Source organism: Bos mutus, chromosome 19 (assembly GCF_027580195.1).
Source record: "Bos mutus isolate GX-2022 chromosome 19, NWIPB_WYAK_1.1, whole genome shotgun sequence".
Lineage (NCBI taxonomy): Eukaryota > Metazoa > Chordata > Mammalia > Artiodactyla > Bovidae > Bos > Bos mutus.
In genome coordinates, this window is record NC_091635.1 from 56,218,783 (window position 1) to 56,240,625 (window position 21,843).

General features: G+C 45.5%; 1 protein-coding gene across 9 annotated transcripts in view; it reads left to right on the forward strand.

Annotated features, from left to right (window-relative positions):
• Positions 1–21,843, forward strand: part of MMD (monocyte to macrophage differentiation associated) — an 81,396-nt gene that overhangs the window by 34,927 nt on the left and 24,626 nt on the right. Inside the window, exons 7-8 of one of the 9 annotated variants that reach the window (XR_011461310.1) lie at positions 10,256–10,460; positions 10,616–19,488. The exons of 5 other annotated variants lie outside the window; for them this stretch is intronic. Coding sequence is in view for 2 of the 4 variants with exons in the window: in XM_070357293.1 (XP_070213394.1) it covers positions 84–173 (90 nt within the window). In the remaining 2 variants the exon portion in view is untranslated. 3 more of the 9 variants (XR_011461311.1, XM_070357293.1, XM_070357297.1) reach the window with 3 other exon arrangements.

Below are 21,843 nucleotides of genomic sequence, written 5' to 3' on the forward strand. Positions count from 1 at the left end.
GCAGGCGGTCACCCCTGGCTTTCTAGTGGTTTAGTGCCCTCTGTTACCAATGTTCTTTAAATATTCGCTATTTCTTGAAACAGATCCAGAGCACTATGTGGACAAAGGGTGGGCAAGGAAAGCTGGACAGTTTTCCTTCTGTGCCCAGAGGAGAACATGCGCCCTCCACCTAGTCAACCCGGAGGCCCCCGGTTGACTGGGCCACGCTCCCGGGCAGCAATGTGGTCCGTGCCTGCTGCTACACGTGCCACTTTGGAGGCTCACCTACCAGACCCACCTTCGATGGCTTGTTCAAGAATCAGTTCTAGGAACTTCCCTGGTGCTTCAGGGGTTAAGAATCCGCCTGCCAGTGCAGAGGACATGGGTTCAGTCCTTGGTCCAAGAAGGTCCCCCACGCCGCGGGGCAAGTAAACTCATGAGCCGCAGCTACTGAGCCCCGTGCCCTGGAGCCTGGGCCGCACAAGAGCAGCCGCCCCAGGAAGGAGCCGCCACAGCGCAGCCAGAGGGCAGCCCCGTCCGCCACAGAGAGAGCCCTCGAGCAGCGACCAGGGCCCAGGGCAGCCGCAGAGAAACAACTGAGGGACTTCTAAAAATGAAGAATTACTGTCAACTACAATATACAATGTCTCCTCCGTCTTATCTCAACGTATTCCCCCTGAAGTTGCACGTTCATCCATCAAATGTTTGAAAGAGAAAGTGTCAGTCACTCAGTTGTGTCCAGCTGGAGTGGGTAGCCATTCCCTTCTTCTGGGCATATTCCCAACCCAGGGAGCAAACCCAGGTCTCCTGCGTTGCAGGCAGATTCTTTACTGTCTGTTGTTGTTCAGTCACTCAATTGTGTCTGACTCTGCGACCCCATGGACTGCAGCATGCCAGGCTTTCCTGTCCTTCACCATCTCCCAGAGTTTACTTAAATTCGTGTCCATTGAATTGGTGATGCCATCCAACCATCTCATCCTCTGTCATCCCCTTCTCCTCCTGCCCTCAATATTTCCCAGCAACAGGGTCTTTTCAAATGAGTCGGCTCTTCATCACGTGGCCAAAGTATTGGAGTTTCAGCTTCAACATCAGTCCTTCAAATGAACACCCAGGACTGATCTCCTTTAGGATGGACTGGTTGGATCTCCTTGCAGTCCAAAGGACTCCCAACAGTGTTCTCCAACACCACAGTTCAAAAGCATCAATTCTTCAGTGCTCAGCTTTCTTTATGGTCTGACTCATGTCTGAGCCACTATCAACTGTTTTGTGGGTATCAAATCTGTGCTAGAGACTGATCTCCTACTGCGGATGCTATAAAAAGACAAAACTCCTGCCTGTCACTCAGGCCAGATGATCCCCTGGCTCCACTCCTTTATCTGGTTCCAAGGCCTTAGTGGAGTTTTGCTGACCTGTTTTCTGGCACTTTCCAAATGACAGTGGCCAGTCAACATGCCAGTGTGAGCCGACAGGTAGGAAGTGGCTGCTTTAACTAGCTTTTCAACAGCTGCCTTGTTCAGGGCAGTAGATTTGCATCTGCTGGGCCAGATTCAAATCCTCTGAAAATCAGCTGTTGCTTTGGAAGAACACGCCTTAGAGGAAGCCTGTGTGAAGTCTGCTCTCAGAGCCTCCCTGCACTCCAAAAGCTCAGAAGTGTGTCAGGTGCTTTTGAAGTGGGCTTTCCCCAGCCTCCCAGGCAAGGGTGAGGCGTGAGAGACACCTGCCCGCTGAGACCTTTCCTTTGGCGCTGACAGTAAGTTGCGTCTGTGCCCTCTAGGCCCCCGTGTGTTCTCCTGGGGAGAGGACTTGGGGAACAAATTAGTAATTATAATACAACCTAATCACAGTGTTTGTATTGGCTGCTATTGGAGGAGGTGATTAACCCTGCCCAGGGGAGTCCGAAGTCCTCCCCGTAGAGGCAGTTTCAGCTGAGACTGGCAGGGTGTGTGGGGACTTACTAGGGAGATGAGAAATAAGGGGGCAGTGGGTAGAGACAGGGTAGGGCGGAGATGATAGTCTGGGCACAGGGAAAGAATGAGCAGGGGCGCGTGGCAGCGAACAGTCCGACAGGTTTCCTAAACAGCATGGGTGCTCCTGAGAAACGCCGCGTGGGGCCTCTGGAGGGAAGATGATGCTGACGGCAGATAGTAGTAGCAGCTTGTGTGATTGCCTACTAAGGGCCTGTTGTACACGACCTCTCGGGAGAAGAGAGAGGTGTGATGCTGAACAGAGCGCTGTGGGACTCCCAGGCACAATGGCCTTTTTGTTCACCATTTCTTATAGGCAAGACTCCAGCCTCCATGACCTTCTCTGAGTTCCAAAGAGCAGATTCAAACAGTTGCTAATCAAGGGAGGAGCAGCCACAAAACCACAGGATTAAAGGGAAACTCATCAAGATTAGGAGATTAGACCACCTCAGACCCTGCACACACCCTAATGTTGTCAGCAACCCCACCCTTCTGAAACTTGCAGAAGACAGAAGTAAACTATTACTGCCTTGATCCTTATCACATACACCTGCCTAAATAGACAATCTCTTTCTAATCGGGCTTCCATGGTGGCTCAGTGGTAATGAATCTGCCTGCCAAAGTGGGTTTGATCCCTGGGTTGGGAAGATGCCCTGGAGAAGGAAATGGCAACCCACTCCAGTATTCTTGCCTGGGAAATCTCATGGACAGAGAAGCCTGGCAGGCTGCAGTCCATGGGGTTGCAAAAGAGTCAGACACGAATCCGTGACTAAACAACAACACTTCACCAGGAAAGGGGCACAATTCTTGAGGTGCTATCCTACTATGTTCCCTCTTTGCCTGGCAAAGAAATAAAGCCACTCTTTCCTTCTCCATAACTGCGTCTGTATTTCTGTTTCTCATTGGTGCACAGGGAGCCAAGATTTTGACAAAAGGAGGGTGGGTCACTCATCTATTCCTCTGGCAATTGAGGAAGATGACCCTGTATGCATGTGAAGTGTTCTGCAGCAAACTCCTAGATGGGTTTCTTTGTTTCAATATTTTTGGGTTTCCTTTTCCCGTTTTCAACCCCGCCTAAGCACATAACACCTTAGAATTCTTATGGGTGGCAAATATTCCAGGGTTTGTTCATCTGACCTGAAGCTCCAATACTTTGGCCACCTGATGCAAAGAGCTGACTCATTGGAAAAGACCTGATGCTGGGAAAGACTGAAGACAGGAAGAGAAGGGGACGACAGAGGATGAGATGGTTGGATGGCATCACTGACTCGATGGACATGAGTTTGAGCAAGCTCCAGGAGATGGTGAAGGACAGGGAAGCCTGGCATGCTGCAGTCCATGGGGTCACAAACAATCGAACACAACCGAGTGACTGAGCAACATCTGAGGTGATTCTTGGGTTATTGTATACAAGTTGAAATAACACCTGGTAAAAGTAAGCTATGAGTTGGCTGGAAGGGGCTTCCGACCCTGGGGACTGTCATCCTTTGCTATGGACGTAGATAATCAAGATCTGAAGGTATTATGGAGACCCTCAGCATCCAGGCATTCAATGCATTCAACAAAGCGTGAGCCCCTCCGACATGCCAGATGCCGTTCCAGGCACTGGGGAGACAGCAAATTCCTGCCTCATGGGACTGACATTCTCCTGGAGGAGAAAGGGACTATAAACAAAATGTACAGGTAAACGGCTTGGCAGATGGTGCCGTGGAGGAAAGCACTCAGGAGAGAGGCAGGGGGCGTGGGGGCGGGAGGACCTGTGCTCAGGACAGGCGCTCTCTGAGAGGGGAGACTGGAAGGACCCGCGGGGCCGATTGCCGCTGCGAAAGGCCTTCCTGGGGAGGGACCGCGCAAGCACAGAGGGGGCCGGGAGGAGCCCTGTGAGCAGGCTGGGAGCACTCTCGGCAACGACGTCAGGGAGGCTGCCAGAGCCCGTCTCCTTTGACCGAGTTCGATTCAGCCTCCCGAGTTCCCTTTCTGACAAGTCCCTGACCTCGGGCTCTGTCCTTGGCCTGTTTAGTCCAGTCTTAGCATGAATCCTGCTGGGTCAGTTAAAGGGAAAATCCTTACCTGTGGGAGCTAATGAAATTCCTCATCCCCCGGCACTGGTATCTTACAACCCTGGCCTGCTCGGTCATTTTCCACCCACTGACCACCCCACTCCTGCCCGCAGCCCCGTTCCTTGACTGTAACTTCCCCCCGGTCATTGTATTGAGCTTAGTGGCCCTTACCCCAAAACGCCATTGCTGTAGCCTCTGAAAGAGTCTGCCTACTCACCTTTAAAGTGTCATGGATTATTTTTCCTTTAAAAGGGGAACTGAATGGCGGATATATAGGGCTTTGGAAGCCACTGTAAGGTCCGCGGGCACATGTTTGGTGTTGTGATTAGCGATGAATTCCTTGAGGGATCATCTAGAGAGATCCCAATGCTGTGCTCTCAATAATGAACTGCGGCTGGGCAGCTCATTTCCTAAATAGCAGAAAAGCACATGTGCAAGACCCTGGGTCTTGGTTTATCTTTAAAATGCAGATTTTAGCAATAAAACCAATCTCAGAATATAGTCAAACACTGTAAAAGTATTAATTTAAAAATGAGCACCAATCTTAGAAATAAGAAGTGGGCCCGTGTATTTCCTCACAAGCAGCCTTGAACAGTCTGATTGTTTAAGAGGGAGATCTGCAGACTTTCTCCCCTACCTGCCCCCACCTCCACCCCTCCCTAGCTGATCTTTGCTCCCGGAAAAGAAAGCTGCTTTGTGCAGTGTCTTATCTCTATTCTGCCCATTGATTTAACTTGCTTCTGTGGTGGCCTCAGTGGTGGAAATCTACCCTGTGTCTGGCCCAAGACTATCTTCTTTCCTTATCAGCTTTAGCAACTTGAGCCAGTGAGAGACAAAGGGCTGGCTCTTCACAGATCTGCTTTGGAGGCTGTGACCTGGCCGGTGGAAAAGAGAGGAATAAGTGACTCGACTAAGCCTTGATGTCCTCTGTTTGAAAAGGGAGATTAGGCTGTCCCCTCCTAGGACTATGGTGACATTATTTGCATGAAATGTCTAACACAGGACCTGACAATCAGGAGGCACTGAATTCCATTCCCAAAAGTTCTTCCTCATCAGAGGTGCCCTGGAGAATGTGGACTAGCTCCTGGCTAGGAACACCACCCTTATGGCAGAAAGCAAAGAAGAACTAAAGAGCCTCTTGAGGAAAGTAAAAGAAGAGAATGAAAAAGTTGGCTTAAAACTCAACATCCAGAAAACTAAGATCGTGGCATCTGGTCCCATCACTTCCTGGCAAATAGATGGGGAAACAATGGAAACAGTGAGAGACTTTATTTTGAGGGGCTCCAAAATCACTGCAGATGGTGACTGCAGCCATGAAATTAAAAACACTTGCTCCCTGGAAGAAAAGCTATGACCAACCTAGACAGCATATTAAAAAGCAGAGACATTATTTTACCAACAAAGGTCCTTCTAGTCAAAGCTATGGTATTTCCAGTAATCATGTATGGGTGTGAGAGTTAGACTATAAAGAAAGCTAAGCATAGAAGAATTGATGCTTTTGAACTATGGTGTTGGAGAAGACTCTTGAGAGTCCCTTGGACTGCAAGGAGATCCAACCAGTCCATCCTAAAGGAAATCAGTCCTGAATTTTCATTGGAAATACTGATGCTGAAGCGGAAACTCCAGTATTTTGGGCACCTGATGTGAAGAGCTGAATCATTGGAAAAGACCCTGATGCTGGGAAAGATTGAAGGTGGGAGGAGAAGGGGACGAGATGAGATGGTTGGATGGCATCACTGACTTGATGGACATGGGTTTGAGTAAACTCTGGGAGTTGGTGATGGATAGGGAGGCCTGGCGTGCTGTGGTTCATGGAGTCACAAAGAGTCAGACACGACTGAGCGACTGGACTGAACTGACCTGAGGAACTAGAACAAGGAGGTTCTCCTTCCCAGCTCTTTACATCTCCCCTGTCAGTGAAGGGCAGCCCTCCTCCTCGATAAGGCTGTTCCTCAAGCCCATCAGTTATGTTACAAGCCTTGCTCTACCAACCAGGCCCCTTATTTTTGGCTTTTATCAGACTTACCCTCCCTAGGAACCTGACAACTCTGTCCACTGTCTCTTCTGAAATCCGCCCTGGCCTCCCTAACATGCTGCCTCCTGGCTCCCCGCTGCGTTTCTGACTTCTCTTACTCAGTCTTCTTTCCTGGATTGTCCTGCTCTACTTCACCTAAAACATCAGTTTCCTGAGGAGATGGTTAGATGGCATCACCAACTCAAAGGACCTGAATTGGAGCAAACTCCGGTAGATAGTAGACCACAGACGTGCTGCAGTCCATGGGGTCACAAAGAGTTGGACACAGTTTAGCGACTGAACGACCATCAGATGCCTGGGGTCCTTCCCTCTCTCTCCCCACTCATCCTGGGTGACCTCACTGATGTCCATGGTGAGGGTCTCTAGCCCCAAACACTCTCGTGTCTTGCATACTGGCTATTTCCACATGGATGTCCCATACTCACCTCAGTCTTTTCAAAGCGAAATAAATCAACTTCCTCCCAAGCCTGATTCTCCCCCTGTGTTTCCTATGTAAGCCAGTGGGCTGGTCATCACAGTCACCTAAGCCAGGAACAGGGGAGTCAGTCTAGACCCCCACCTTCCACCAGCTCCTTAGTCTCATACCCTCTGCTCAGATCTCTCTCTCCACTCTCCCCTCCTCCATCCACACCTGCTGAGTGGAGGCCTTTATCCATTCTCAGCTCATTTACTATAAAAGTGAAACTGTGAGCCTCTGACTGGGACTTGAACCCATGGGCTAGGACTCGAATCCAGCCAAAACCCACACTGGGACTTGAACCCACAGTCTTTTAACTGAGATCACACCCAGTCTTGGAACTTAATGAAGCTTAGGTTCTTGATGTCTCATCACATAAAGAATCCAGTGAGAGAAGTGATAGGTAAGAAGTGGATTTATTTGGAGTGAAACCCACTCCACAGACAGAGTGCGGGCCATCTCAGAAAATGAGAGCAGCACAAGGGTGTGGGGGTTGTCAGTTTTTATAGGCTGAGTAATTTCATAGGTTAAAGAGTAGAAGGGTTATTCCCACTATTTGGGGGAAAGTGTGAAAGTCGCTCAGTCATACCCAACTCTTTGTGAACCCAAGGACTATAGCCCACCAGGCTCCTCTGTCCATGGAATTCTCCGAGCAAGAATACTGGAGTGGGTTGCCACGCCCTCCTCCAGGGGATCTTCCTGCCTCAGGGATCAAACCTGGGTCTTCTTCATTGCAGGCAATTCTTTACCGTCTGAGTCAGAGGAAAGAGGCAGAGACTTCCAGGAACTGGGCCGCCACCACCTTTTGTCTTTACGGTCAGCCTTGGAACTGTCATGGTGCCCATGAGTGTGTCATTTAGCTTGCTAATGTATTACACTGAGGCTCACGGCCTAGTAGAAGTAGACTTATCCACCATCTTGGATCTGTCTGGTTCTAATCAGTTTATGTCACGTCCTAGGGCTACGTCATTCTTTTACAACATGCCCTGTCCCCTTCCCTCCTGTTTCAAAAGCTCCCAACGGGGCATCCACCCCATTCCTTCAATCTCACATGTCTCTATTCTAGTATCTACATTACTGCCAGAGCATTTTTTCTAAAATGAGAATGACTTGACTCCCGGAAGTGGTTCCCCATGTCCTTCAGGATAAGCCTGGTGCTGGATCTGGGACCTACTTACCTGGACTCCTCAACTGCCAATCCACAGGTACCGTCCGGCCAATCAGAATACTAGCTGTTCCTCAAATATACCATTGCTGTCTCATGCCTGCATGCCTTTGTACATGCTGTGCCCTCCTCTTGGAATGCTTTCCCTCACCCCACAGTCACTTTTATCCATCCACATGAAAAATTCCTACTGAGGCTTCAAGTCCAAGTGTTAACTCCTCCTGGAAGTCTTTACTGTCTCTGCTGGGTTTAGGAAGGGCTCCTCCTTCACAGTCACCAAAGACATTCCACTATGACAGCTATTAATCACACCATATGGGACTCATCTGTTCCCCACAACAGACCTCAAGGTAAAGGAAAGTTTCTAATCTTTGTACACCTGATCCTTAAGAAGTACTCAACACATAGGAGCTACTTGGAGCATACATTGAATAAGCAAATGAATGAATGATTAAATAAAGTTAATGGCACTGATGGGAGTGTTAGGTAGGTAGAATAGGGAAAAGGAGTCCAAAATGGTGGTGGCTAAAAGACAAGGAAGGTCAAAGGAAGGTCCGAGGACCAGAGTGAAGACTTTAGGCAGAACAAACAGCACTCCTGGCTAAGCCCAATTTGCATAGGGCAGGCCCAGGTGGAGGAAAAAACATATAAAGGAGGAGCCAAAGCGCTTTCTCACAGACTCTCTCTCCCGCGTGCGTGTGCTCTTTTCTTTCTCTCTCTCTCTCTCTCTCTCACTCTCCTGCTATCTTCTAAATAAAATGGAGCTGTAACACTGATTTGCCTAAGAGCAGTAACACAGTTTGTCCAAGACCCGAGAGCTGTGACGTGCCGAGGGCTTTATTGTCCATCACTCCAAATCTTTGTTGTGACGAGACAAAGAACCGAGGAACATACACTCGCGTGACAGGAGCACTTGTTGAAAGAACATCTTGTTGAGAAGAAACTTAGAAACCAGGCTGTCAGATTGAAACCATTTACCACAGATTGGGACCCATGTACTGGACTCAAACCCAGCCAAAACCCTCCTTGGGACTTGAACCCATGTGTCTGGGACTCAAACCCAGCCAAAACCCATGGTACACGGTTTCAGGATCTAATGAAGCTCAGATCCTTGATGTCTCATCACAGAAAGAATTCAGTGAGAGACAAAGTGATAGGTAAGAAATGTACATATTCAGATTCAGAGAGAAGCACACTCCACATACAGACTGTGGGCAATCGCAGACAGTGAGTGAAATGTGAAATGTGGCATGGTTAGTTTTTATAGGCTGGGTAATGTCATATGCTAATGAGTGGGACAGTGTCAGACTTTATTTTATGGGGCTCCAAAATCACTGCAGATGGTGATTGCAGCCATGAAATTAAAAGACGCTTACTCCTTGGAAGAAAAGTTATGACCAACCTAGACAGCATGTTAAAAAGCAGAGACATTACTTTGCCAACAAAGGTCCGTCTAGTCAAGGCTATGGTTTTTCTTGTGGTCATGTATGGATGTGAGAGTTGGACTATAAAGAAAGCTGAGCACCGAAGAATTGATGCTTTTGAACTGTGGTGTTGAAGAAGACTCTTGAGAGTCCCTTGGACTGCAAGGAGATCCAACCAGTCCATTCTAAAGGAGATCAGTCCTGGGTGTTCATTTGAAGGACTGATGTTGAGGCTGAAACTCCAATACTTTGGCCACTTCATGTGAAGAGTTGACTCATTGGAAAAGACCCTGATTCCGGGAGGGATTAGGGGCAGGAGGAGAAGGGGACGACAGAGGATGAGATGGTTGGGTGGTATCACTGACTCGATTGACATGAGTTTGGGTGAACTCCGGGAGTTGGTGATGGACAGGGAGGCCTGGCATGCTGCAATTCATGGGGTCACAAAGAGTCAGACAGGACTGAGCGACTGAACTGAATGAGTGGGAGGATTATTCCATCTATTTTGGAGAAGGGGTGGAGATTTTCAGGAACTGGGCCACTCCTTGGTCTTTTGACAGTGCCTTGAAACTATCATGGTGCCTCTGGGTGTGTATTTAGCTTGCTGACTGAGGATCAAGGTCTAATCAAAGTCAACCTGTCTGCCATCTTGGACCCATTTGATTCTAATTGCTTTATGTTGTGTCCTTGGGGTATGTCATTCTTTCAAAAGTTTTGCCCTGCCCCTTTCCCTCCTGTTACAAGATAAGCCAACAGCACCTGTCCTGAAGCCTTTGAAAGGGAAAGCAAAGAAAGATGAGTCTTGAGCCAGGCTTAGTAACCCCACATGACCTTCCTCCCTCCACCCAAAATCTATCTTGGTCAACCCTCTTCCATTTTACAAAGTCAAGCCTGAGCAACAAAGTTAAGGAGGTAAAAAAAAAAAAAAAATTGTATTATTGCAATGTTGACTTAAAATGATCCCACTCCTTGGAACTTCCCTGGTGGCCCAGTGATTAAAACTTCCAGTACAAGGGGCATGGGTTTGATCCATACTCAAGGAACTAAGATCCTGAATGCCAAGGTATTGCCAATAGATAAATAATCCCAGTCCTTGAGATGACCTGTTCTTTGAGATTATGATCTGCCCCTTAGCATGGATAATCAAGGACTGACCACATCTCTTTCTCAGGACACTCTGGTTCCTGAATCATCTGCGCAAATCAATAATACCTCCTGGGATGAAATCTGTGTCCAACCAACCAAATCAATCAGAAGACATCCAGCTTCAGAAACTCTAAGATCCCAGGCAGGTTGACCACTTAAGTCCTTTCAACTTTAATTCCAGGGCAGCAGGGGCTGCCAGAGTCCTGGACTGTAGTGACCCACAAACTCAGGTGAGTCCAAGGAATACTCTAATAATAACGTCTCCCAGCTTAAGACATTCTACTTTGGAAAATTTCCAAGTGCCTTCGTGGCTATCACCCTGCCTTCTTTTTCAGTTTTCTTGGGAGGTCATTTGGTGGTAAACAGTATTATTTCTATGTTACAGTCAAAGAAAGTGAACCTGTTAGGAGGGAAATAATAACCCAAGATCACACAGTGAAATGGACATCAAGCCAGGACCTGCAAATAACACCTCCAGAAAGGCTGCTCCACAAAGTCTTCTATGAAGCATCAGCTGCTCCTTATTTAAGTCTGGGGAAAATTAAATTTGGGAAAAAAAGAATAGAAACATAATTAAATGATCTGGCAAGAGAATATAAAACCTGGAGGGAACAACTCATCCCTTTGTGTTTTTTTTTTTTTTTTTTTAGCTGCTTGTGCATGCACGTGATTTTTCTTATTTCTTATTCTCAAATGTTCTTTTCTCATTTCTTTTTTAAAGTCAAATCTTAAAGCACTGAAACCCAAACCCTTCAGCACCTGACTTCCTTGGGGCCTGACCTTCCTGTGGTTCTCTCTGCTGGGGGCTGGCCAAGCCATTTAACCCCATCCTTTTAATTTTTTAAGCTTTTCTGTTATGGAAAATTACATATGTATATAAAAGTACAGAGCAACTCAATTCTAAATGGAATGACAAATAATGCAAAATAAAAAAGCCTAGGCCTAAAGATGTGTTTTCATTAGGAAATCATTAGCCCATTTTTCTTCAGCTGCACTGAGGCAGCATGAACTCAAGACTTGAAGGAAAACGTCTGTACCCAGTTTTTCCCTCTTCTGAACTTCATGGCTTTTGGACAGTCGCTCTGAAGTTTGGTTTCTTTGCTTGCAAAAGAGGAGTGATCAAGCCAACCGCACAGAATGGCTGTGACAATCAAGTGAGATAATGTCTGGGAATATGTCTTATAAGTTATGAAATGCTCTAAAACTGTGAAGAACTATTATTAATCTTTCATAGGACCCTTGGAGCATAGCCATGCAAGAGTGTGATTAATATGCTCAGGAATGTAGACAGAGGTTTGCAGGAGAGAAGCCCGACCATGGCCCGCCTCTGCTCCGACTTGGTCCTAATCTGTTCATCTTATGCCACTTTGTTGGTCACCCATTTGACCTTGCTGCCCTTCTCACTGCAGGGACAATTTGTCCATCAACCTTGTCTTCCCAGCTTCCCCAGATAAATCTGGTCAACAGTTCTGTTTTTCTAACCAGACTAAACCAACTCAAGATGATTTATTTGGAAAGACCTCTTCAAAGTGGCCCCTGTGATCATCTTAATTCCAGTAACATCTCGACGTCCACCAAGGGGTCAGGACCCAAGCAAGAAGCACTGTGGACTTAGGAAGGAGGCAGGAAAGGAGGACCGCCCTTGCAGGCTCAGCCTCTCTCTTGTAGGTCAAGGAGGATCCCCACTCTCCTTAGAAGGTGGGTCAAGGACCACTGTGAACAAGATGAAATCCATGACCCCACGAAGCTGATATTCCAGACAGGGAGCTGACTATAAATGAGTAAACATATAAATAAATAATAAGCAAAATAGCAAAGTAAATAATAGTTCAAACTGTGAAAGGAAGAATGCAGAGAGTTTAGAGAAAGAGACAGGAGGTGGGAAAGGCTAATTAAGATAAGACAGTCAAGGTCACGAGGTGTGAGTGCCCTCCCCATCCTGCCTTATCATGAACAAGGAAGCTAAGAACTCCACTTGCTGCTGGCAGCCATCCCATACCCTGAAAGGAGCTAGTTACAGGATGAAGCCATCACTACAGATAACAGAAAAAGGAAAAATTGTACCCTTGATGCTGTGGTTAAACCACTGTATCATGGAACCCTGAAGACCTCCTAACACTGGACCTCCCAGTTAGGTGAACCAACAGCTTATCTAGGCCATTTTGATTCAGGTTTTCAATGTCCAGCAACCAAAGGCGTCAGGACTCACGAATGCCTCTTGTGGATTATAATCCCCACCCAAGCAGCTTGTCCATCCAGCCACATGCAACTCTTCCAAGCGATGGAGATTCTGACAAACCTGAGTTTCTCTACTTCTTACTTTTTCAGGGACGTCATTACCCAGGTGAGGCACTTCGTGTGGCTGACGTGTTAATGATCCTTGACAAATGTCTGTGAAGCTGAATTGAGTAAATAAGCCAGAGTGTTGCTTAAAAGGGGATGAGACACAGGAAGTCCTAATCTCCCAGAAGAGAAGCACGTTCTAAAATAAAATATCACAGCCCTTTCTAGGTCACAGAATGCTTTCACATACCTTCCACCATTTAAGCTTGTACTACCCCCGGGACCATCATTATCATCAGTTCATGGCTAAAGAAGTAAGGGATGAGAAAGCTCAAGTCAAAGAGCATGGCGATCAAGTGACACTCAAAGGTACTCTGACTTCCAATCTTCCACTCTCTTCTGGATTCTGAAAAGAAGCTAGCTGATGTAGTAGATATTCTGGCTCAAGGAACAACCAAAGAGCTGCTAACAGAGTTATTAACATCAGAGAGCAAAGTTTGTGGAGACGATGGTGCAGAAAACGTGTTCATCCAGAATCAGCCAGGCACTGGAGGGGCCACATATTTGTGACAGGAATATAAAAGCTCTTTTCTGTGTTACTTCAACCAAAACTGACTGACTCCCACTTGAGTCACAGGAAAATAGGATAATTCTTGTATAGTGCCTTCGTCTCAGCCCTACCCTGATAACGCCAGTAATAAAGGCACAGCGGTGTTTTTCACTGTGTAATTGATATATTTATTTATTTGGCCACACTGTACAACAGATGGAACATTCATGGGCAGGGATCAAATCTGTGCCCTCTGCAGTGGAAGCACAGAGTATTAACCACCGGACAACCAGGGAAGTCCCAATTAATCATTTTTTAAAAGATTCATGTATTTCCCATAGACCTTTAAATTTAGAATCATTTGAGATTTGCAGAACGTGCCAATAGTATTGAGTTCCCATATACCCCCTCACCCAGCTTTCCCTGTTATTCACATCTTCCGCTAGAATGGTGTATTCGCCATAATTAATGAATCACAATTGCTTAATCATGATTAACTAAGTCTATACTTGATCCAGATTTCCCTAGTTTTTGTCTAATGCCCTCTATCTGGTCCAGGATCCCATCCAAGATACAATGAGTCATCATGTCTCCTCAGGCTCCTCGCGGCTGTGAGCTTCTCAGTCTTCCCTTGTTTGTCACGACCTTGACGATTTTGAGGAGGACGAGTCAGGTAGCCTTAGAATGTTCCTCGCCTGGGATGTGTCTGATGTTTAGCACATGGTAAGACAGGGTTATGGATCTTGAGAGGGAAATCGGCAAAGTGCCATTCTCATCATGTCGTACCAGGAGTGCCTACTATCAACACGACCTACCACTCCTGACATTGACCTGGGTCCACCTGGCTGAGCCGTTGCTTGTTGGCTTTCTCCACTGGCAAGTTACCCTTCTCCCTCTTTTCCCACCCTGCACTCTTGGGAAGAAAGTCACCATGCCAGGACTTCTCTGGTGATCCAGTCATTAAGACTCTGCACTCTAGGGCACTCCTAGAACCCAGGGCCCTGGGTGTGATCTCCAGTCAGAGACTAGGATTCTGCATGCTGTATGGCATGTCCAAATTGAAAAGTCACCAAGCACACACACAGCCCACACTAGGGAGCGGGGAGTTGGCTGCCCCTCTTGAGGGCAGAATGTCAACATCAATTATCTAGAATTCTTCTACAGGGTAAATTGGTTATTCTCCCCTACTTTTTAAAAAAAGTTTTATTTATTTATGTTTTGGTGCTTCCGAGGTGGCTCAGACAGTAAAGAATCTGCCTTCAATACAGGAGACCCAGGTTCAATCCCTGGGTTGGGAAAATGCCCTGGAGAAGGAAACAGCAACTCACTCCTGTATTCTTGCCTGGGAAATCCCAAGGACAGTGGAGCCTGGCCTCCATGGGGCTGCAGAGTGGGACACGACTGAAAGACTAACACACACATTTAATTTTTGGTTGCACTTGGTCTTTATTTCTATGCACAGGCTTTTTCTAATTGCATCCCAACTTTATTTTGTGTAACTTGACTTCATCTCTATAAAAGTCTCCATCCCCTGCCTTACCCCTTCTGACTGAATTCTTAGCCAAGCCAGTTCCAGGCTGTCTTGATTAATCCCATGTCTTCTACTTTTCCTTCCAAGCAGTTGCAAGGACTGCATCTGAGTTCTGATCATCACACAGTGAGTGGGCATTAGAGGTCGGGGAGGCATCAGACACTTGAGGGGGCACCTGTCAGCACTGTGCTGGCCTCTGCCAGACCTCTCCTCTGCCTAACCTGCAGTGTGGCTGGCAGACCAGCTCCCCCAGCATGACGCAGACACCATCAGGTCGACCAGTTCTCTCATACTCGTTTTTGGATACACAAAGAAATGTGAGTGTCTCCCTAGGAAGGCTCCCTGGAGCTTAGGAAACTGAGCCACTGGCTGCTTTGGACTCTCTCTGCTCTCAGCCTCTGGCATTATATCTCCCTTCTGCTCTCAAGCCACAGGCATGTGAGGCGCCACTGGGGCCCAGGCCTAGGGCAGGGCCTCCCACTGCTGGAACTCAAACTTTTCCAGGGCCACTCGTCCCACCCCCTTTGAAGCTGACTCTGGGGAGGAGCACCCCTTCTCGGGTACACTCACCACCTGCTGTCTTATTTTCCTCCCAACCCTGTCACGTTCTTCCCCTTGGGAGGAGTAGGCAGGCAGAGGGAACCCAGCTCAGCAAGCTGTCTTTGTCGTTTTTTTGTTGAGTTGCTAAGTTGTGTCCAACTCTTTGTGACCCCATGGACTGTGGCCCACCAGGCTCCTCTGTCATGGGATTTCCCAGGCAAGAGTACTAGAGTGGGTTGCCAGTTCCTTCCCCAGGGGATCTTCCTGACCCAGGGATCAAACCCACATTTTTTGCATTGGCAGGTGGATTCTTTACTGCTAAGCCACCAGAGAAGTCCCCAGCTCAGCAAGTATCCTGAGCTAAATCATTACAGCTTACACCTGACAATCTTAACTCCCAATAATTTAACAATGTTATTATTGCTTTTCAGTCCTTCCTTGAACTTCAGAAATCTTTTATGTAGCGGCCTGTATATAGAAAGATCTCAGGACAGTAAAAGAAGGTTTGGAGGAGAAAAAGCCAGACATAGGAATTGGGTAACACCCCAGAACCAATGAGAGTGCAAAACGGCACCTCCTCCCTATGGAGACATAATGTGATGAAGAAACAGGATGAGACAGCCGTGACTTCATCCATACCTCATCCACGCACCTCGCTTCTCACCTGCCTCCACAGGCATAAAGGAGGCGTTTCCTCTCTTCTCATCTTTTTAGTGACCTTGTGAGAGTAAGTGATAAATAGGACCTTACGTTTGCTTAACTCCAGTTTATAGCACATTTTACATTCTTTAGTTCATTAGGTTATCATCCATTTTAGGGCTTCCCAGGTGGCTCAGTGGGTAAAGAATTGGCCTGCAATGCAGGAGATGCAGGTTCAGGAAGATCCCCTGGAGGAGGGCATAGCAGCCCACTCCAGTATTTTTGCCTGGAGAATCCCACGGACACAGGGGCTGGCGGGCTACAGTCCATAGGGTCACGAAGAGTCAGATATGACTGAAGTGACAGCACGACTCATCATCCATTTTACAGAGGAGGACACCAAGATTCAGAGAAGTTAAAGCACTGAGTCCAGGAAAACCAGAGAAAGATAACAATCACCAGAGCTTACAGTCTTCTGTTTCTAATTCCATTGTGAAGGGAACACTCAGCAGTGTGCCTGTCACCTTTGGAGAAAGAACAAATGGCAAGGCAGAAAGCCCATCTCTTGTCCTTCAGCTTTAGGAACATGGCCATAACATGACAATTGCAAGAGCACAAATACTTTTTTTTTTTTTTTTTCAAATTTTTATTTATTTTCCTTTCCAGTTTTATGGAAGTATGATTTTTCAAATGAGAATTGTAGCAAAATGGTGGAGTAGAAGGATGTCCGCTCATCACCCCGTAGACGGCAGCCCACTAGGCTCCCCCGTCCCTGGGATTCTCTAGGCAAGAACACTGGAGTGGGTTGCCATTTCCTTCTCCAATGCATGAAAGTGAAAAGTGAAAGTGAAGTCGCTCAGTCGTGTCCAACTCTTCACGACCCCATGGACTGCAGCCTACCAGGCTCCTCCGTCCATGGGATTTTCCAGGCAAGAGTACTGGAGTGGGGTGCCACCGCCTTCTCCACATCTCCTGCAAGAGCACCAAAATGGCAACTAGCTGTTGAACAACCATCAGCAAGAGGACCATCAAAAAAAAAAGATACCCCACCTCCAAAGACAAAGAAGCTGCACTGAGATAGTAGGAGGGAACACAGTCACGATCAAATCAAATCCCATACCCACCGGGCGGGTGACCCACAGACTGGAGAACAATGATATCAAAGCAGTTCTCACACTCTTGTGAAGGTTCTGAACCCCACTTCAGGCTTCCCAGCCTGGGGATCCAACAAAGGGACTGGGAATCCCCAGAGAATCGGGCCTTGAGGGCTGGTGGGATCTGGTTATAGCCTTCCGGAGGACTGAGGGAAACAGATACTCCAGTCTTGGAAGGCACAGACAAAGTTGTGCACCCACCAAAACCCAGAGGAGAGGGGCAGTGACCCACAGGAGACGGAACCAAAAGTATCTGCTAGTGTGGGAGGGTCTCCTGTGGAGGTGTGGGTCAGTAGGCGCCCCACAGGGAAGGGGACACTGGAAGGTCTGCCTTGGTGGAAACCCTCTTGGAGGTCACCATTAACCCTACCATAGAGCCCAAAGACCCCAGGGCTGGGTTGCCTGAGGCCAAACAACTACCAGGGACGAAAGGGCAACCCCACCCATCAGCAGGTATTTGGATTAAAGCTTTACTCAGCAAAGCTCTGCCCACCAGAGCAAGATCGAGTTTTTCCCACCACCAGTCCCTCCCATCAAGAAGCTTCATGCATCAGAGGGCAGACAGAAGAAGCAAGAAAAAGCACTGTCTCACAGCAGCTAAAACAAAAATCATACTACAGAAAGTTAACCATGATTCAAAAGCAGCAAGTTATGTCCCAGATGAAGGGACAAGATAAGGTCACAGAAAAACAACTAAATAAAATAGAGATAGGCAACCTTCCAGAAAAGTAATTCAGATTAATGATAGTGAAGATGACCCAGGATCTCTGGAAAAGAATGAAGGCAAAGATTGAGCAGATGCAAAAAAAATGTTTACCAAAGACCTAGAAAAATTAAAGAACAAACAGATGACTAATACACTAGAAGGAATCAATAGCAGAATAACTGAGGCAGAAGAATGGATAAATGATCTGGATGAAAAAATGGTGTGAATCACTGCCACTGAAGAAAAAAAAAAGAAGACAACCTAACAGACCTCTGGAACAACATTAAACATGCCAACATTCATATTATATGGGTCCCAGAAGGAGAAAGAGAGAAAGGACCTGAGACAAAATTTGAAGAGGTAATAGGTGAAAACTTCCTGAACATGGAAAAGGAAATAGTCAATCAAGTCCAGGAAGCACAGAGAGTCCCTGAAAGAGTCCCAGGAGGAACACATCAAGACAAAAATTACAGATAAACTATTTAAAGCAAAAAGGGAAAACAACAAATAACGTACAAGGGAACCCCATCAGGTTATCAGCTGATTTCTCAACAGAAACGCTACAAGCCAGAAGGGAATGGCATGATATATTTAAAGTGATGAAAGGGAAGAACCTACAACCAAGAATACTCTACCCAGCAAGACTCTCCTTCAGATTTGATGGAGAAACCTAAAGTTTTCCAGACAAGCAAACATTAAGAGAATTCAGCATCACCAAACCAGCTTTACAACAAATGTTAAAGGAACTTCTCTAGGCAGGAAACACAACAGAAGGAAAAGACGTAAAGAAAACAAACCCCAAACAATTAAGAAAACGGTAATAGTGTCAATAATTACTATCAATAATTACCTTGAATGTAAATGCATTTCCACTTACCACATCACTCTGCTTGACCCCCGCCCCCCAAATTGTATGTAATTAATGTAATTATTTCATATTGTTAAATTAATCATGTTCCTATTATGGCTTGCAATTGTAATTATCATTTATTCTTTGTCTGACTATTGATTGTGAAAATTGACAAACTTCTTTTACTATTGTGATTATTACTATTATTACTCACTTAACACCATTTATCACGATTGGTCAACAGAAAAATAATAGAATTCTATATCACCAAAACTAGGATATAATAGAAAAACCTGTAATTGCTTTTCAAAATCCAGGTGCATATCAGAATTATCTTGAAATTTTTTGAAAAATACAAATGCTCAGGTATTGCTTTTTTCCTCCAGAGCTCTAGATATGTTTCTAATGAGCAGTCATATTTAAAAACAACTGTACTATATGATGATCTTACTTTTATCTAGTTTATTTCACTTTTTCTATTTCATATTCAGTGCTCCCATTTCATTTAGTTTATGTTCTCCAATTTCTCCATCTCTTCTTTGTTTTTAATCTTCCTCAAGCCTCTATCAGGTGTAGTAGAAAAGCTTTAATATACATATATGAAAATAAGTACTATTTTAGAAAACTTATGAATTTTTGCCTAATTTAAAAAATTATGACATTTTGATTCCGTTCGTTTGACCTAGTGTGAATAGAATGCTAGATTTCTAATTAAAAAATAAATATGCAACAATCAACAAAGGTTTACCATATAGCATAGAGAACCAGAGTCAACCTTGTAACAACCTATGATGGAAAATAATTTCAAAATAATATATATGTATTTATATAACTGAATCACCTTGCTGTGCACCTGAAACATTGTAAGTCAACTATACTTCAATAAAATATATATATATTTTAAAAATATGTATATATTTAGGTTGTACAATATGATTTAAGATATACAGTGTGATGTTCTGATACATGTATACACTGTGAAAGGATTAATACAATCACATTAATTAACAGATCCATCGTCTCACATAGCTACAATTTTTACTAATTCTTCAGTCATAGTGAACCGCTGCCCTGCAGGTCCGTGGAGGAGAGTATGTGATAACAAAAAGGCACAAACTTGGGTATTACTCATGTGTTCATTGGGGTGGTGTTCTAGGTGCTATGGGTAAAAAGAAATGAATAACAAGATTTCAGGAGTTTACTAACTAGCAGCAAGAGATATGTATACATGTATAACTGAATCACTTTGTTGTACACCCGAAACAAACACAACATTGTTACTCAACTATATGCCGATATAAAATAAGCAATGTTTTAATTAAAAAAAGAAATATGAGCAAGTAAATAAAATTCAGTATTTATATGAGTCTTAGAAGGTGATACAGTTCAGCTCAGAGAAGGATTGGTCAGTCCTGGGGAGCAGAGATGGAGGCTTAATGGAGGAGGTGTCTCTCGGGCTGACTTTAAAAAATAAGTGGTTTTGCCACATCGAGAAGGAGATGAGGGAGAGAGAACTGAGGGGAAGGAGGTGTCATGGGGGAGGTCCTGAGGCACTGAAACGACCCAAGTATCTCAGGAAACGCACTTCCTTGTGGTGAACCATTCAGGGAAGCAGGGCGGGGAGGGGTGGCACTGAGGCTAGGGAGGAAGCAGGTCCCAGAGGGGCTGAGGGTCAGGCTCGCTCTCCAAGCCACGCTGAGGGCTGGCGGCACTGCCGCGTGCGACTAGAGAGCATTAGAAACGTGGTCTCTTGACTGAGAAGTTCATTTTTAATTCATTTAAATTTTAAAAGTGGTATTCAATTCAGCTATCGAAAAACCCTTAAGTATATTTGGAGCACCTTGGATAAGTACATCTACGCTTTCAACTCTTTCAACTTGCAAATTTTATGAAATCTAAATATAAGCCGAATATTCTCCATGAAAACATCTGAAATGAGATACACAGTAAGCGTGAAGATGTAGACCAGATTTCAATGACTTGGAAAAAAAAGTAAAGTACCTTATTCATTGTTATATTAATTGCATGTTGAAATAACATTTAGATATATAGGGTTTTAATAATTATTTAAATTCATTTATCTTTATAATATTTATTTATTTATTTGGCTGTGCTGGATCTTAGTTGCGGCACTCAGGATCATTACTTGTGGCATGTGGGATCTTTCGGTTTCTTTCTTTTCTTTTTTAATTAATTAGTTGTAGTTGCACTGGGTCTTCACTGATGCGTGAGGGCTTCCTCTAGCTGGGGGCTACTCTTCCCTGTGGCTCACTGCGGGGCTTTTCCTTGCGGAACACAGACGCCCAGAGGCGCCTGGGCTTCGGGAGTCGCAGCACGTGGGCTCAGTATTTGTGGCACCCGGCTTCGTTGCTCCGAGGCAGGTGGGATCTTCCTGGACCAGGGACTGAGTGAGCCCACGTCCTCTGCACTGGCAGCTGGAGTCTCATCCACTGCACCACTAGGGAAGTCCAGTTTCTTTTTCAGCTTAAAAAATTGTCTAGTAGCCACACTAAATAATTCTATGTGCCTGCATTATATTTTCTTCCCCTTAGGCACTGGAGAAACTTTGAAGAAAGTTATTAGGTTGGTGCAAACGTAACTGCAGTTTTGGATTATTAATTTTAAATCATTATAACTAGGGTCAAACACATCTTTATCAATCAAAATAGGAACCATTACAATCAATACATTTTTGCCAATGAGAAATAAGTTTGTTTACTTCTGTAATGTGAAGTCTGTGCTTCAGGGTTTGACAAACTCTTGGAAAGCATTTTCTGCTTCCTATTGGCTGTGGAAGCATTTTTCCTACAAAAAGTTTTTGGACGCTTGAAGAAGTGGTAGTCAGTTGGCAAGAGGTTAGGTGAATATGGCAGATGAGGCAAAACTTCAGAGTCCAATTTGTTCAACTTTTGAAGTGTTGGCTGTGTGACCTACGGTTGGGTGTTGTCCTAGAGAAGAATTGGGCCCTTTCTGTTGACCAGTGCCGGCTGCAAGCATTGCAGTTTTCAATGCATCTCACTGGTTTGCCAAGCATACTTCTCAGATGTAATGGTTTCGCCAGGATTCAGAAAGCTGTAGTGGATCAGATGGGCAGCAGACCATCAAAAAGTGGTCATGACCTTTGTGTGGTGCAAGTTTGGCTTTGGGAAGTGCTTTGGAGCTTCTTCTCAGTCCAGCCACTGAGCTGGTCATCACTAGTTGTTGTATAAAATCCACTTTTCATCACATGTCACAATCCAATTGAGAAACTGTCCACAGCTGCTGTGTAGAAGAAAAGAAGACAACACTTCAAAACAATGATTTTTTTTTTTTTTTACTTTTGGTCAGCTCATGAGGCACCCACTTATTGAGTCTTTTCAC